Source organism: Neopelma chrysocephalum, unplaced genomic scaffold (genome assembly GCF_003984885.1).
Source record: "Neopelma chrysocephalum unplaced genomic scaffold, ASM398488v2 Primary Assembly neopelma1_84, whole genome shotgun sequence".
Lineage (NCBI taxonomy): Eukaryota > Metazoa > Chordata > Aves > Passeriformes > Pipridae > Neopelma > Neopelma chrysocephalum.
In genome coordinates this window covers 5,814,384-5,830,753 of record NW_020897746.1, presented here as the reverse complement: position 1 = coordinate 5,830,753, position 16,370 = coordinate 5,814,384, and the positions used below count along the sequence as shown (strand labels likewise).

At 54.9% G+C, this 16,370-nt stretch overlaps 2 protein-coding genes across 2 annotated transcripts; both read right to left on the bottom strand.

The window, feature by feature from the left end:
• Positions 1–3,092: 3,092 nt before the first annotated feature.
• LOC113971603 (CMRF35-like molecule 1) lies at positions 3,093–8,656 on the bottom strand. Its single transcript, XM_027691699.1, has 7 exons — positions 8,569–8,656; positions 8,129–8,461; positions 6,220–6,346; positions 5,109–5,215; positions 4,496–4,548; positions 3,794–3,931; positions 3,093–3,507 (listed from the first exon to the last, which is right to left on the bottom strand). Exons 1-7 carry the CDS (start codon positions 8,606–8,608, stop codon positions 3,373–3,375), a joined length of 933 nt encoding a protein of 310 aa, XP_027547500.1. The 5' UTR covers positions 8,609–8,656; the 3' UTR covers positions 3,093–3,372.
• A 1,151-nt stretch (positions 8,657–9,807) lies between these two features.
• Positions 9,808–11,306, bottom strand: LOC113971678 (CMRF35-like molecule 4). Its single transcript, XM_027691831.1, has 4 exons — positions 11,185–11,306; positions 10,432–10,767; positions 10,146–10,233; positions 9,808–9,922 (listed from the first exon to the last, which is right to left on the bottom strand). Exons 1-4 carry the CDS (start codon positions 11,297–11,299, stop codon positions 9,808–9,810), a joined length of 654 nt encoding a protein of 217 aa, XP_027547632.1. The 5' UTR covers positions 11,300–11,306.
• Positions 11,307–16,370: the final 5,064 nt, after the last annotated feature.

Here is a 16,370-nt window from a genome sequence, read left to right as displayed (position 1 = left end):
GGCCGGGGTGAGAGTGGGAGGTTGTGAATGTGTGTAAATGTGTGTATGTGAGAGTGTAAATGTGTGTATGTGAGAGTGTAAATGTGTGTATATGAGTGTGTAAATGTGCGTGCGAGCGCGTGACTGTGTAAATGTGTGTGCGTGATAGTGAGTGTGTGTGTATGTTTGTACGTACGTGTATGTGCACCTTGGGACACGTGTGTGAGAGAGTGTGCACTAGAGTGTGATGTGTATGAGTATGTCTGTGAGAGTGTGAGTGTATGAGTGTATGTGCACCTTGGGATGTGTGTGTGTGTGTGTGAGTGAGAGTGACTGTGCACCGGGCTCTGTGTGTGTGTGTTTGCACTGGGAGATGTGTGTGACTCAGTGTGAGTGTATGGGAGTGAATGTGTGTGTGTGTGTGTGTACACTGACGTGCGATGTGTGTGAGTGTGAGTGCACCTTGGTGTGTGTGTGTGTGTGTGAATTTGAGTGTGCACTGACCTCTGTGTGTATGTCTGTGCACTGGAGTCTCTGTGTGTGTGTGTGTGTGTGTGTGCACCGGGGGGGGGTGTGTGTGGCTGTGTGAGTGTGCACCTTGGGATGTGTGTGTGAGCGTGCACTGAGGTGTGAGTGTGTGTGCAGCAGGGAATGTGTGAATGTGTATGAGTGTGCACCGGGCTGTGTATGCACATCTGTGTGCTTGTATGTGTCTGTGTCCAAGTGTGTGTGCATGGGGGCATGTGTGCCACATGTGTGAGTGTGCACCAGCCTGTGTGTGTGAATGTGTGTGTGTGTGCATGGGGCGTGCGCGTGTGGGCACAGGTCCATGAGTGTGCAGTGGGGTGTGAATGGGTGTGCATGTGCAGCGGGATGTGTGTGAGCACTGGGATGTGTGTTTGTGTGCAATTGAATGTGTGTGTGTGCAGTGGGATGTGTGTGTGCACTGGTATATGTGTGTGATGTGTGTGCACACTGGGGTGCACATGTGTTTGTGTGTGCTGGGGTGTGTGTGGCCACACGTGCACTGGCAGTGTGTGCCTGTGACCACTGGTGCCAACCTCCCTGTCATGGGCAGGGACACCTTCCACTAGCCCAGGTTGCTCCAAGCCCCATCCAACCTGACCTTGGACCCTTCCAGGGATGGAGCAGCCACAGCTTCTGTGGGCAACCTGTGCCAGGGCCTCACCACCTTCACAGGAAAGAATTTCTTCCCAATATTTAACCTAACCCTTCCCTCTGTCAGTTTGAAGCCATTCTCCCTTGTCCTGTCACTCCATCCATTGTCCAAAGTCCCCTTCCAGGTCTCTTGGAGCCCCTTTAGGGGCTCTAAACCCTCCCTGGAGCCTTCTCTTCTCCAGGTGGAACACCCCCAACTCTCTCAGCCTTTGTCCTGTAAAAGCTGCTGTGGGGGGAAGTATTTCAGCAGGGGAAATAGGAAGCAGTGTCTGGATGGTGATAGCAGCTCTGGGGAGTTCCATGACCCTCTGTGAGCTGCCCAGGCAGATTATGCCAATACAGCAGAGGGAACACTGCAGCCTCAATGGCTCTGAGGGTTTGAGAGGAAGAGGTTCTGATAAGAGGGGCTCCCTGGGGTGCAGAAGGGCTCTGTGCAGCCTGCTGAGCTCTGGGAGGGCTTCCCCTTGTACAGGAGCAATTTGGTCCATGCTCTTAAGAGCTGAGAGCTGCAGGACTGCCTCAACATCTCCACAACTGCCTCAACACCTCCACAACTGCCTCAACATCTCCACATCAGCAGGAAAAGTCTCCCCACATAGAATCCTTTAGTTTGGAAAAGTCCTCTAGGATCATCAAGTCCATCCATTAACCCAGCACTGCCAAGACCACCACTAAACCATGTCCCCAAGAGTTACACCTACATGTCTTTTAGATACCTCCAGGGATGGTGACTCCCTCATTTCCTGGGCAGCCTGTTCCAATGCTTGACAGCCCTTTTGGTGAAAAAATTTTCCCTAATATCCAAGCTAAACCTCCACAGGCACAACTTGAGGCAGTTTCTTCTCCTGTTGCTTGTTACTTGGGAGAAGAGACCAATCCCTACCTGGCTACAACCTCCTTTCAGGTAGTTGTAGAGGACGAGTAGCTCCTGCCTCATCCTTGTCCTGGTTGCAGAATAAATCAGCATCCCTGCCCTGAAACCAGCCTAGTTGCACAGAGTTACAGCACCCAAATTCCCATGGTAAGGGAAAAATCATCTCTCCATGCAAAACCACTTGCATGGGACAGTGTGCGTGGAAGAGCTCAGGTATTCTGCTCCCGACCCATCACAAATAGGTGCCCAAATCCATTTTTTGTGGGAATGGGTTGTCCTAATGGATGAATTGCCTGGTGCTGAGCAGGAGTTCATGCATTGAGAAGGGCACTGGCATGCAGGGGCAAGACCCTGTGGGATGTCCCAGAGAGGAGCAATGCTGCAGCATGAGTGGGAGCTGCAGGTTTGTGCTGAAGCCCCAAGAGTCCTCACCTCAAAGATCTGAGTTGTCACATTGCTGGAGCCCAGCTGAGCACCAGCCAGGGGCTGGACCTGCTTTCAGGGTGACACTCTGCAATAAACTCTTTAGGAGGTGGAAACCTGGTGTACAAACACAGCCCCACACCGTGGTTGACACCATCAGATTCTCGCTTGCTGACACTGATAAAGCAGCAGCATTTCACACAGAATAAGGTATTTAGTGGGTGCCAGAAAAAAAAAGCTATCAGCAAAGCAGAGATGAGCAGGGTGATAGTTACAGCCCCTGTGTGTGCTCCCAGGTCAGGGGTCCTTGGGGGTGGTGGGAGACAGCAGGAAGAAACCTCCCTGGGGGCTGTGGAGAAGTGTGGGGTTCGGGGAGAGGCCATTTCTTCACCAAGACCTTAATGCCCCACATCCTTCACCCATGCACCCTGTGCAAATGTCCTGCCTCCCAGGAGCTGCCAACTGACATCAGCATGAAAAAAGTCACTCTGAGGAGATCTGCGGGTTTGGAAGCTTCAGCCCCCAAGAACAATGCAGAAGGGCAAGTGGGACAGGTGGTGGGTGCAGGGAGCCAGCCCACCCACAACCCTCAGCCTTGCTTCCCCTTCCCAGCTCCCCCACACCCTGCCTGGCCTGGACTGCCTCACTTCAAGGGGGAAAGTTTTATTCCCAGCACCACTGCTGTATGGATGAGGACTCCAAATCCAAAGGGATGATTTTATCCTCATCCCGCTCCGTGTCTCCTCTCAACTTCATCCTCTCCAGTGTTGCTCCAAGGAAACATCCGAGCCTCGGAAGGCAGCAGCTCCACTGGTCCAGCCAGCTCCTGCCTGAGTGGAATGCCAATGCAATCCCCTCAATGAAGGTCCCAGTGGCACCCCTGGCAGCAGGAGCAGCCCGTGGGGCCGGGTGCTGGCTCACACCCCCCCAGCTCTGCTGTCGGGCTCCTCGCTGGGCCGTGTAGCTGGTGGCACGTTGCTGTAGATCTGCTCCTGCTGCGGCACACGCTTCTGCACCCTGGCATATATCGCCTCTGATTTCTCTTCCACAGGCTGGGAAAGGAGGGGGATAAACAAAAAACATCCTTTGTGGGGCTGCTCCAGGGAAACACTGTCTGCTGGAACCTCTCTCGGCTGCTTTAAGCACCCAGGAGCAGCCATGGGGACTGGAGAGGGAACCCACATTATCCAGGGTCACTTGCACCCCAGTTTGGTGAGCCCCTTTGCAGCCCCCTCCCTCCCCACCCATCCCATCCCATCCCACTGCCCATGCCATCACCCACCCGCCCCAGCTTTCCCTCCACCACCTCCAGCCCGGCACTGCTTGGCATTCTCCTACCTTAGCACTGTGCCTGACTTCCAGGTACTCGACTGTGGAGTTCTCCAGGCTGCGGAAAGCCTCAGCGTTGCTGTACAGCTGGCTCTCGGCTGTGCCCATGTGGTGGTTAATGTCTGCATAATTCAAGGCATCTGCTCCCTGATGGAGAGGGATGAGCTCTTAACCTGCTGCCGCCTGCATCCACAGGGGTGGGAGCACCTCCCACCCTGCTGCCTGTCCTGATGGGTGCTGAGACTGATGGCTGCAGGAGCACTGGGTGGAAATAAAACCTGAAGCAAGAGCTGGTTCAACATTCCCCAGGGGAATTCTAGTTAGTGACACCAGCCTCTCCTCAAAATCTGGCAGATAAAATCAGAAAACGCTCTCCAAGCAGTGAGCAAAGAGCAGCTGCTCCACTGCTGCCTCAGGTGTGCTTTGCTGCAGGTTCCCAAGTCTGTTTCACTCAGAGGAGCAGCTCCCACGCTTGGAGGGGCCTGGGGGCAAACCTTATAGCCCAATCCTAAATTCCCTTTCTGGGAATACTCTGTGATAGTCACACAAAAGCCCTGCTTGTGTCTTTCTGTTGGTGAGCAGTGCCCCAAGGATCCCTCCCAGCCTAAAGCACCATGAGCCAGGCTGACAGAAGAGGCTCTGGCAGCTCAGGGTGTAACGCTTCCCCTCTCCATGAGAACTTGGGGCAAGACCTCATGAGGTTTTCCTTACTGTATGCGAAACACTGCGAGTCCTGTCCATCTCTATGGCTGCTCTGGAGAGGGCTGGATGGAGCACGGATGTGGTCAGACATGAGTGAAAACAGAGGAAAGGAAATTAATTAAGAAACTGTGCTGCCACTGCAAATCTCACCGTAAAGCAGGAAAGGAACCTGTTACCCTGTGAGCCATCCAAACTGGAGCAGTTCTTCAAATAAAGCCAGACCCCACCTGCCAGCTGGCAACGTCCTCTCCTGTGTCCCCCACATCCTTCACTCTGGCCTTAAACTTTGTGTCAAGCTTAGTGCAAGCCTGGCCCACACAAGTGAGCCCATCTGGGGAAGCTGATGGTGCCCAGACAAACACAAGTAGGTGCTGTGCCAAGCAGCACCTACCCCAAGGGCTGCCATTCCCTGCTCCCATGGGGATGAGACCTGTGGGATGGCCCCACTGTTCCCTCAGGGGAAGGAGTCCTACTTAGCGGAGGTCTCAGTGATGGACCAAGGAATTGGATGGATCAGGGAGGGAATGGGGGAGAAAAAAAAAATATAGAGGAAAAATAAATAAAGCAGAGGCAGGTTCTGGTGCAGAAATAGGGTGTGTGTGGCAGTGGCAGCTTCTCTCACCCTTTTTCCTCTTCCTGGACAGTATTACCAGAACAGCAGCAGCCACAGCAAGCAAAAGAAGAACTACTATGATGCCTGGAGTGAGGATGTGTTCAACCACGTTCAATCTGCAAGAAACAAAGAGTTTCTGTTCCCACACTTCTCAGGAGGAACCAGCACGGAGCAGGGTTGCAGGAAGTGGCTGTGGGTGACAGGGCTTTCCCTGGGAGGAAGGACAGCAGGTGTGGGGTGGTCAGGCTGCCCGCTGGGCACGGAGCAAAGCAAACCAAAAACTGCAGAAGCAAACTGACACCGAGGTCTGACAACTGCTGAGTCTTCACTGGTTTAGGGATGGGTTCCTGGATCTAATGTTGCTCTGGTTTAGCTCCACTATTTGTTGACCTTGTTTGTAATGGGCAAGCAGGCAAAGTTGGCGTGCCAGCTACCCCTGGAGCGTGGTAATGGGGAGCCTCAGCTTTGCCTGCTGAGGCATCACCTCCCAGAGGCAGGAGAGAAGGAGGGAAGCTCTACAACTCCTGTTTAATGCTTTGTCCACTATCTCTGCTGGGCTGTGTGTGACTACAAAGCAGAACAGGACACTGGCCTGCATTTGGTTTCCCAATAGCAAACACTGCCTCTGAGTTTTGGGGAAGGAAATGGGGTCAGTGCTGCAGGCAGAAACCACTTCTCCTGTGGCAACAGCTCATGGCTTGCTTAAGCTGCAAGATGGATGGGAGAGAAGCAGGGGGGCCGTGTGACCAGAGACACTGGAATTATTGTCATAGAATCATAGAATGCTTTGGGTTGGAAGGGACATGTAAGATACCTAGTTCCAATCCCCTGTCATGGACAGGGACACCTTCCACCAGACCAGGTTGCTCTGAGCCCCATCCAGCCTGGCCTGGAACACTTCCAGGGATGGAGCATTCACAACTTCTCTGGACAATCTGTGCAAGAGTCTCACCACCCTCATAGGGAAGAATTTTTCCAGGTGGAGTGGTCTCTAAAGGTAAAAGCAGGATGTCTGGATCCTTAAGGGAGATGTGAAGAGTCTGAGGGTTGCAGGGCTCCAGCTGCACCAAACAAATCTCGTTGAGGGAAGTGGCTGCTGTAGGCAGGAGCTGCTACTCACCTTTGGTTGCTGGACGGATTTGATGTCACGTGCACAGTTCCCCCTTGGGAAGTTGTCTGTGTGGGGCCTGTTACAGAGCTAGTGAGATCAGTGTGCTTGTTTGTGGTGGAGGTTGATGGTGGGGTGGCTGTAATGAAAAGAGGAGAGGCTTGTTTGATCTGTCTCCATGGAGGAAAATGCTGTGGGTCTTTCAGTGAGTCAGAAGTGACCCACTTACTGTCACACAGGGAGTAGCTGAAGGACACCCCTCAAAGTGGGAAGGCTGTAAGACTCTACCACTGCCCAGGAGGCTTTTCACAGTCCTGGTCTCCCTCAAAACATGCACAAAACAGAGTTCACCCTGCAGGAAGGGGGTCTGGGTACCTCATGACTCGTTCACTAACACAATAAACCCATATATGTGTCCTGCCATGGGGGCTGATCCCTGGCAAGGCAATGGAGAGGGATGTTCCCAAAGCCCAGGGCCTGGTGCCCAGAGGCTCTGCTTGTCCCAAGTGGGAAACAGAGCAGCACAGGGGGGTGAGGAATTCCCCAGTGTGATGCAATAAGGCAAGGACAGCACAGACAGGGACAGCAAGATCTGATGAGAGGGAAAATGAGACACAGAGAGCAGGGTGGTGCATCCCACCAATGGAGGTGGCTGATCCTGGAGCACTGAGAAGGGGCTGTGGGGAGATCTGGGCATGGGGAGTGGGTGATGGTGGTACCTGCTGCACTGTGATGACATTGGGCACCTACCACCTGCAGGCTGCCCCTACTGCAGCCCTTGCTCCCAGTACTTGGAGGGGGACACAGCAGGGCTGGACCTGGGGAACCAACAAGTACTGACCCGAGAACACGATCACCCTCACAGCAGCATACTCATCACGCTGCAATATTCCCATTCGCACTCCACAGCAGTAGATTCCCGCGTCCTCCTCGGTCAGATCCTCCACAGTCACTGTGAACACCCGGCGTGTGCGGTTATCCCGGATGGAGAATCGGCCCTTCTGCACCACGGGCTGTGACTCCGAAGTGATGACGATGTCCTCAGCACAGGTATAAACTGCTCCCGGTTTGCACCAGAACTTCGGGTTCGTCTCCTGGCCGCGCCGGTACTTGCAGGTGACCGAGAGGGACTTCCCCACGAATCCCCACACGGTTCTGTCCCAACCCATCGCCCCACATGCTGTGGAGACAAACGGAACCGCGGGAGTGCTGCCACCGCACTGACACCTCCCGCCCGTCGCGGCCGCCCCCACGGGCCACTCCGGGAGTCGGGCCCTCCGGCGAGACCTTACCTGGCAGCAGAGCCCAGGCGAGCAGAGGCAGGAGTTGCATGGCTGCTGCGGGACGGCGGAGCTTGGCACCCTGGTTCCTCGGTAGGGAGCCCCGCCCGCCCAGGGGGCCGCCCTGTCGGGGCGGAGCGCGGGGACCCCCGGGGCTGCCTGACCGTCGGGGCGGCTGGAGAGACAAGTCGGGGGCGCGGGGCGGTGGCGGGGAAGCTTTGTTGGAGTCGGCGGCGGCAGAAAGGGCGCGGCGAGGCCCCGGTGCTGCCCTCCCTGCCCACGCCGTCGGGGCCGGGGCGGCCCGGGGCCGGGAGGCATCGGCTGCGGCCATGGGGTCCCGGCGGGGGCTCAGCCCCGCAGGCTGACCCAGAGCACGGCCGCGCTCATGGCCAGCAGCGCCAGCAGCTGCAGCCCGGCCAGCACTGGGAAGTAGCGGAAGGAGCCACGGGTTCCCTGCGGAGCATCCGGCTGGAGCATCGGGGTTGCAGGTGTGAAGGAGTGATGGATGCAGCGGGTGCCAGGAGGGCACTTTGTCCCTCTCCATCCCCCCTCGCTCAGGGTGACACCTCCTCCCGTAGTCTGTCCCCGGCCCCCCAGCGCTGTGGTCACTGTTGCTGGGGTGGAATTGTGCAGGGACTGACCTGGCAACACGATCACCTCCACTACAAGATCAAGCTGGAACCTTCCCGTTTCCACCCCACAGAGGTAGATTCCCGCGTCCTCCTCGGTCAGATCCTCCACAGTCACTGTGAACACCAGGTGTGTGCGGTTATCCCGGATGGAGAATCGGCCCTTCTGCACCACGGGCTGTGATTCTGAGGTGATGACGATGTCCTCAGCACAGGTATAAAGTGTTCCCAGTATGCACCAGAACTTCGGGTTCGTCTCCTGGCCGGGCTGGTACTTGTGGGTGACCGAGAGGGACTCCCCCACAAGTCCCCGCACGGTTCTGCGCCAGCCCACCGCCCCATAGGCTGTGGAGACAAACGGAGCCGTGGGAGTGCTGCCAGCACACTGACACCTCCCACCCCATCAGATGATCCAGTGTGAGTCTCTGGCCCCAGGGATCCCTCAACCCTACCTGGCAACAGCAGCCAGACAAGCAACAGCAGGAGCCTCATGGACAGGGTAGCCTGGGCCACAGTTGGGGCAGCCCTACTGCTCCTTCTATGCTGTCTCTCTATGGCTTTGCTTCCTCTTCTGCCTGGGATACCAACTCAGTTACTGCTGGGCGTTCATCAAGAGTGTGGGGTTTCCCATTTCCTGTCAGCTGCCTTCCTGCCTTGCCTGGTCACTGAGAGCACTTGCTGTGCCCCCATGGCAGGACACAGTTCTACCTCTTACCGCCACACTACCCAGCCTCTCTCGCCAGGTACAGCACCTGGTGGGGGACCTGCCTCTCAAGGGGTGGCTCAGCACTGCACAGGGACACCCTGAGCCCCACACGAGTCCCCAGGCTGGGGCAGTGCTCCTGCATGGCCACTCTGTCCTTCCCGTGGGAATGCAAATGGGGATCCCCTGCCTCCTGCCCCAGTACAGCTGGAGATGGGCGCTTGTCCCCACTGCCCTTGCCAGCACATCCCCCCAGACTGTTCCCAGCACAGCCCCTCTGTGGCTCAGGACTCCTCTGCCCTGATTAGGTCCTCTCAGGCCTCCCCTTGTGTCCCCATCTCCTGTAGGTGCTGTAGTGGTGGGGACAGTTGTGGAAGGACACTCGTCCCCGGCTCTTGCTCAGCTGGAGATGGGCATTTGGTGGCATCAGACAGAGTTGGCAGGGCTGAGGCTCCTGGGGCTGAGGGCTCCTCTCCCTGTGCCAGGGCTTAGCTGGGTGATGGTGGATCAGGTGCCCACACTGGCCCTGTGATCCTGTGTCTCCCCCAGCCACAACTCAGCGTGTCCCCACACAGTGTGTGCATCAGCACTGACAGCCACGGACACCCCAGGCTGTGCTGGCAGCTGAAGGAGGGAGCATGTGGACAGACAGACAGGCAGACAGGCACCTGCAGGATACCAAGGCTTTAATTGCAAAATTGTCTTGGTTTGGCAGCTCCAGCTCAGCAGACACAGGCTCTCGGCACCCCACACCCCCCTCTCTCCAGCGCTGGGGCTGCCAGGAGGGGCCAGGGCTTCCCAGGGGGGTAGAATCACCGGGAGCCAAGCACCTCCTGGCACAGGGCAGCCGTGATGGACATCACGGCCCCAGCAGGGTGGGGGGAGAGGGGGTAGGAGGGCATCCCTGGGGCTCCAAGGTGGCTGGGAGAGGAGGTGGGCAGTCTAGTGTCCTGGTGCTGCTGGAGGCTTCAAAGAGCTGTTGGTTTTCCTAGTTGTGGCTCCTACACCGGCTCCTCATCCAGGCTGCCCCACACACAAGGGCCAGGGCTATGAGAAATTTCAAGCTGAGGAGGAGCAGCAGGTGAGTGACACTGAGCTGAGACCTGTATGGAGAAAGGAGATTATGCTAGAGCCTGTGTAGGGTCTGTGCAATGAGGATGAGGACTGGGGCACTGGCATGTCAGCCAGCTGCCCTGCTTGCCTCTAGGATGCTCCTTGGGGCCATTGCAATGGAGGGACACAGCTGAGACATGCATGCAGGGAAAAATATGGTTTTGGCCAGGGGATGCTGTTGGGGGCGTGCCCAGATCCCAAGCTCTTACTCACAGCACTGGAGGCTCCCCACAGCCACTGGAGCCCAGAGCGCTGCTGGTCAGCAGGCCCACGTTGCTGCCCTCGGTTGTGGTTGAAGCAGCTGCGAAGGAAACAGTCAGAGCAAAGTGGAGACCCACCCCACACACCTCCTGTCCTGCCCCCTGCACAGGGGTCTCTGCCCTGACACTTTGGCCACAGAGGTGCAGGAGGTGGAGATGGGGGTATCCAGCAATGCTATGGGCACTGTGGGGGAGGAAAAAGAAGGTTACTGCCAGCTTTGCATCCAGCCCCATTTTACCTGCAGAGACCATCACCCTGGTGGTGTGGGATGTGCTGAACCACAGTTTCCTCTTCACCCCGCAGGAGTACCGGCCTGCATCCCCCGGCGTGACACCACTCAGTGTCACCGTGAACGAGTGTGCTGTGTGGTTGTCCCTGATGGACACCCTGCCCTGTGTCACCGTCACCTCCGAGCCACTGGTTTGGATGATGTCGGTGAAGCAAAACCGGAGGGAGCTCTGGCGGCACCAGTACTTGGAATTGAGCTCATAGCCTGGCTTATAGCTGCAGGACACTGCCAGCAAGCTGCCTTGGTCAGCTGTCACCTGCTTGGGGCCTTTCACTGCCCAGACACCTGTAGGGGAACACAAAGAGGTGCTACAAACACGTCCTGGCATTGCCTTGGGGAACCAAGAACGATCTGAGCCCAGGATTCTTGGGGGCACCCAGTCCCGAGGGAGGCTGTGTCTGTGCACCCGCTGTGCCAGGGAACAGTGCTGAGAGGAGATGTCCCCAGTCAGGAAAAAAAGAGCCCCCATCAAGGGTGTGTGTTATTAAAAGAGCAAAAAGCCTTATTCCCAGGGTTCACATGGCAGCAGTAGAAGCACATCTCAGAGATCACCCCCCGTAACTGCCACAAGAAAAGATCAGGATCAGCTGGGCTCTTGCAATGACCATGGTGGGCTTCCTGGTCTGGCTTGGCCCCAACCTCTCCACAGCTCTGCCAGAACCCCTGAGATGGAATGGCCTGACCTTTGTTCCTGGCTCTCACCTGGGAAAAGGATCCAAACCAAGAAAATCCTCATTTTCCAGCTTCTTGCTCCCAGAGTCGATTTTTCCCTGTGGTTAGTCACGAAGAACCTTGCAGGATGGAGCCAGGTCCACATTCACTTGGGTGTCCCAGGAGTTTTCCAAGCCTTATTCTCCTGTCCCTTCTTTGGGCAGTGCTTACCCACAGATGACCCTGGATGTCTGTTTTTAAGTTAGTTGCTTCCTCCCCTTCACCCGGGCCCATGACTCACTCTGGGGTGTTTCATGAGAGAGACTCTGCTTTTCCTCTGAAATAGTCACTGGGTTCCCAGTAAAATGCCAAAATGCAGCAGGTTCCTCTGCTGCAATGCCCATCCCAGTGGGGAGCACAACCTCTTCCCCTACGCAGAGCCCAAAGGACTTCGGGGAGTTTTGCAGGGGGGGCCAGGCCAGAACAGGGAGGTAGGGACTGGGATAGAGTGAAGGCACATCTGCCCCTGTGGATGGACTGGCTGGAACTGACAGAATGCTCTCCCGGTTGTGATGGACTGGGATGACAGACTGGGATGATGGACAACCATCCCCCTGCACTGCTACTCCCCAGCTCCTGAGCCAGTGTGAGCTGGGCTGCTTTTGTTTGTTTTCTCAAGCAGAAATGTCTCATTTCCTCCCCAAACCACCTTCTTCGGCACAGCCTGGGGGATTGGAGTGACAACAGTGTTTTAAATGCTTCCACTAAAAGTTTCAGAAACCCAAACACAAAAACAAGGCCTCTTCCCTGGCAGCAGCCTTGCTGATGGCTTTCTTCTGATATGTCCCTTGGAAAGAGTAGAAAGCACAAACCTACAGCATCCCCTTCCTTCTCTGTCCCTCATCATGGCAAGAGGAAGCTCTGAGTTTTCCTTTTGAGCATGAAATAACTCCTTCATTTCCATCTAATTGGCTGTGAGCCAAGATGCTGCAAGTAACAGCAAGATCTAAATTCAAAAAAGTGGCTGGAGATGGCAAACCTGCTTTCTGCTGAGAAACTTCTCACAAAGGCTGTGCAGCTGGGGCTCCAGCCACTTGGTCTTCCTTGGGCATGCATCCCTGCCACTGCTTGGCAAAGCACAGTGAGTCCTTCCTACCCTTCCCTCAGAGCAGGAGGAGGATTGGGAGAAGCGGCTCAGAGGTAGAGGCTCCAGATGGAATGTGCACAGGGAAGGTGCCTGCAAAGGCCTTTACTGCATGAGGATTTTGAGGGCAGCTCAGTTACCCGAAAGCAGCCGGAAACACTTTTTCAAAGAGCCACTTTGGTAGAGTTCCTGGGAAAGTTTTCAAGTCACATCCATGCTGCGTCATCTCCATCTCATCACCACCACTTCGCCATCAGATGTGAGGTGTCATTTCCCCTTCCCTTTCTCTGTTCCATGTTTGGTTCTGGGCAGGATGAGCAGCTGCCCAGCCCAGTGCAGGGGCTGGACCCTCAGCACAGACTGGGGCCAATTCCTCCCCCTCATGGCAGTTCCCAGGACTGTATCACCCCACTGACTCCATTTCAGTGACTGAAGGCAGGTCTCCTTCCTGCCCCTAAGGATACTGCAGTGATTACAGCCCCCCAGCGTCAACACTGAACCTCCTATGTGGGGTTTTACTATGATATTTTTCCTCTCAGCTGCTGGGTGAAGGGGCCCTGGCTGAGCAGGACGCTGGCCAGGGGCTGTCGATGGGAGTTTGCAAAGGGAATGGCTCCAGCTTTGCACCTCAGCCCCAACCAACTCAGCAGCGTGGGAACACACTCCTGGAGGGGAAGAGCAAGATGGGAGTAGGCAGGAGTGAGAAACCCCAGAGTGCTGACACAGGAGTCTCTGTCACATGAAGGGCTGTGATATTTATTCCAATTAAAATGAAACCAGAGAGGGAGCAGAGCAATCCAGGCAGAAACCAGTGCAGCAGAGCGTGATGAGGAGTCATGTTGCCTAAAATGGGGAGAGCCCTGCAGAGAACCCTCCCAACACCCTCCAGCGAGGGCATGGGTGCTGGGGTGCTCCACATAGCCCGGGGGGAATGAATTAACACAGCCACCTGCAGAGGACAGGGAAAGGCACCCTGCTCTGCACCAGCACCTCTGGGGGGCTGTGTCAGGGTCCTGCGAGCCAAGACCTCTCCCTTTTGGCAGCAAGTGGCCCGGGAATCACAAGGCAAGGCTATTCTGTGGGAGAGGAAGATTGCTGAAGCACTTCTCAGGAATCCCGCTGATGCATCCTGACAGGAGCACATCAGTTTGTCTTTTCATCTCGGCCACACGCGGGGTTGGATTGAGCACTCAGGCGCGGCTCAGTGGCCGTGTCAGTGAGCAAAGTGTGTCAGCGGCCCCGGCTGCGCGATCGCTGGCGATGTGTGAGCGCGGCAGCGGGAGATGAGATGAGCTGACACTTGTCCTCCCGCAGCCCCTGCCCCGTGCCTGCCGGGGGGCAGCGCCCTCAACCCCTCCCCAGCAGAGGTGGGACAAGGCACGACACTGTCAGACGCTGGTTTTGCTCCCGTTCTACAAGATTCTGGATCCGGGTTTAGTCTCTGGAATTGGCCCTAAGAAAAAGACTCAAAGAGCTCCTGGGACAGACAGTAATTGAGTCAATCAGTGAGGGCCCTTGTACCAACTTGTTGGTCCCTTCCAACCCAGAATATTCTGTGATTCTCTAAGATCTTCCTCAGCTCCCATCCCACGTATTACCCACCACCACGACTGAGCCTTTCCAGAGTCCTCTCTACTCTGTTCTGCAATGACATTTCCAAATCTCAATTCTGTTATTTAATCCAGGGCCCCTGAAAAATAATCAAGTAGTGTCAGTCTGTTCTTTCGTGGGCACATTCCGCAAGTTTGGTGAAATTGTCCTTAGGAGATAAGGCTGAAGATAATAATTGCTAATGTAGCTCCTTTAGTGCTGGCTGATTGAGCAGGCACTGTCTGATCTCTCCCTTCCGCTGCCATCTCAGATAACCAAGATAAGTTCAGATCATTCCCAGATCTCTTGATTTAGCAAAGCCAGTAAAAGTGGCAAAAAATACTTGCAGACTTTGTGGTCATGGAGGATTTACTCTGGACTGTGTCTGAGGCTGGACTCAGCCAGAAACGGCTAAAGCAGGGATTACTTATTGCAAGGAAATTAAGAATTCATACTGTGTGGAGTCAGAGGGTGAAATTCTGATTTCTCCCTAGCTCATGGGGAAGGAGTGACTTCAGCAGGGCTTATTCTCCTCAAAAAGTGTTGTACAGGAATTCTAGGGAGATACTACAGCAGGTTAATGGGATTGGGCAGCAGAGAACAGCAGGAGCAAGCAAGTACAGTGAAGCAGAAACTCCTGAGCTGGATTTAAATCTTCCACTAGTAGACCTGTACTTCTCAAGGCAAATACACAAGTAATTAAGCTATCGGAGATACAGTCTACCAGCAAACAGAACAAACAATGGAGCTAAATTGCAGGTTCATTTGGAATCACTCCTGCCGTTTGCAGGTCATTTCCTCTCATTTCGTTGCTCTGCATTGATTTCAGCTAGTCAGAGCTTGCTCAGGGCTGCAAACTGCTCACTGGCTCCCAGGGTCTGGGATAAGCCGGGAGAGTAAATGGTTTGCTCTGGATGGTGGGGGAAATGCATTCTTCGGTGTGTGAGGGGAGGCGGTGATGCAGGTGTCGGGCTGCTGGGCTCTGATAAAGCTGCTGATAGCACTTATCTGCCATGGGTCAGGTCCTCCAGCGCCATAAAGTGGGATAAAGCCCTTGGAGCAGCGCCAGGCTGTGCTGCTGCCTGTCTTTGCCAGCAATCTATGTTGTCTCATTAGGCTGTATTACACTTGATGATATCATGATAGATGGGAGAACTGTCTTCCTCCTGAGTGTGATTAAACCTGCAGGGCCAAGTGTGTCTCTGGTGCAATGCCAGTGCCTGCAGAGGGACTGGACAGCCTGGCTCTGTGAGGCTCTTCTCGCCCAACAGCAGCTCCTCCCTGCTCTCCTTTGTGACTCAGAAAAGGAAACAAATGTTGCTGGAGCTGAGAAGGGTCAGAGGATGCTCTCTGAGCCCCAGAACCTCTCCTGCAGCAGGGACCTGCCAGAAATTTCCATCCAGGGATAAGCAGGTCTGGAGCCTCAGACTCGATGGGCCTTTGGGGGGTTACTCTCCTCTTCACTGGGGGTTAAGTTCATCCCAGCTTCTGGGAGAGATTTGTCTGAGTACCAGCACAGCCTGGGTGCCCTGGTCAGAGCCACACGGTACATGCAGCAGACTTGGGTCTCTGGGGTCTGTGTGGCCCATGGAAAGGATTGTGCTGACATCCATGAGAGTTTTAGCACGGTCTTGATGTGTTTAAGAGAACAGAGTTGCCCTGGCTTTGTTGAAGCCACCCTGAGGTTTGATGCTCCCATCTTCCTGGCCCTATTTGTTGTGGAGTGTGTGCACTATGTTGAACTATGGTGTTGGCTGCACCACTTGTCAATTATCTGATCCAGACACCAGGACTCCTGATATAATTTATTTTTATGCTATTGATTGTTTTCCAGTGCATGAGGCCAATGGGTGGTCTGGTTACACGATAGTCTGTGTCAGGTTGGGTTGGTCATCTCAGCTTCAGGTGAGTCTAAAACACCCCATTCCTCTGGGTTGTTTTTTACTTTTTCTGGCTGTTGTTTGCCAAGTCTGATCATCTGACCCAGCAGAACTGTCTCTGCAGTCAGAGGAAATAATAGGCAGATATAATTAGCAATGTGAGGCCCAGGCAGTCAAACAGCAATCGGACAGGTGCAGATGGCTCTTGGAAGCATGATCTGTTCCTCTGGCTTAGGGCCATCTGCTGATCTGGAAGGAGGGAACAGGAGACTGAATTTCTCTTAAATAAACTTGTCAGTAAAGACTAGTTTATTTCCAGTGCAATCAACAACATCAGATTGCTCTAAAGGGAGTTGTAAAGAAGAGATCTCAATGAGATATCAGCTGTCACCTCCAGGTTTAGGCACAGATTCTTCCTGTTTCTAAATACTATTTGTTTTTCACTCCAGGAAGGGTCCTAACCAGGCTCTGTAAATGCAAAGGATTCCAAAGGGGACCTGCCGGGGTAATCAGGCTCAGCACCAGTTTGGCAAAGAAGCTGCAAGCACCTGGCTAGCACGAGCTGCTGCCCCTCCTTGGGGTGACACCCCGGTGACCAGGCAGCTCTGTGCTTCACCCCTGCC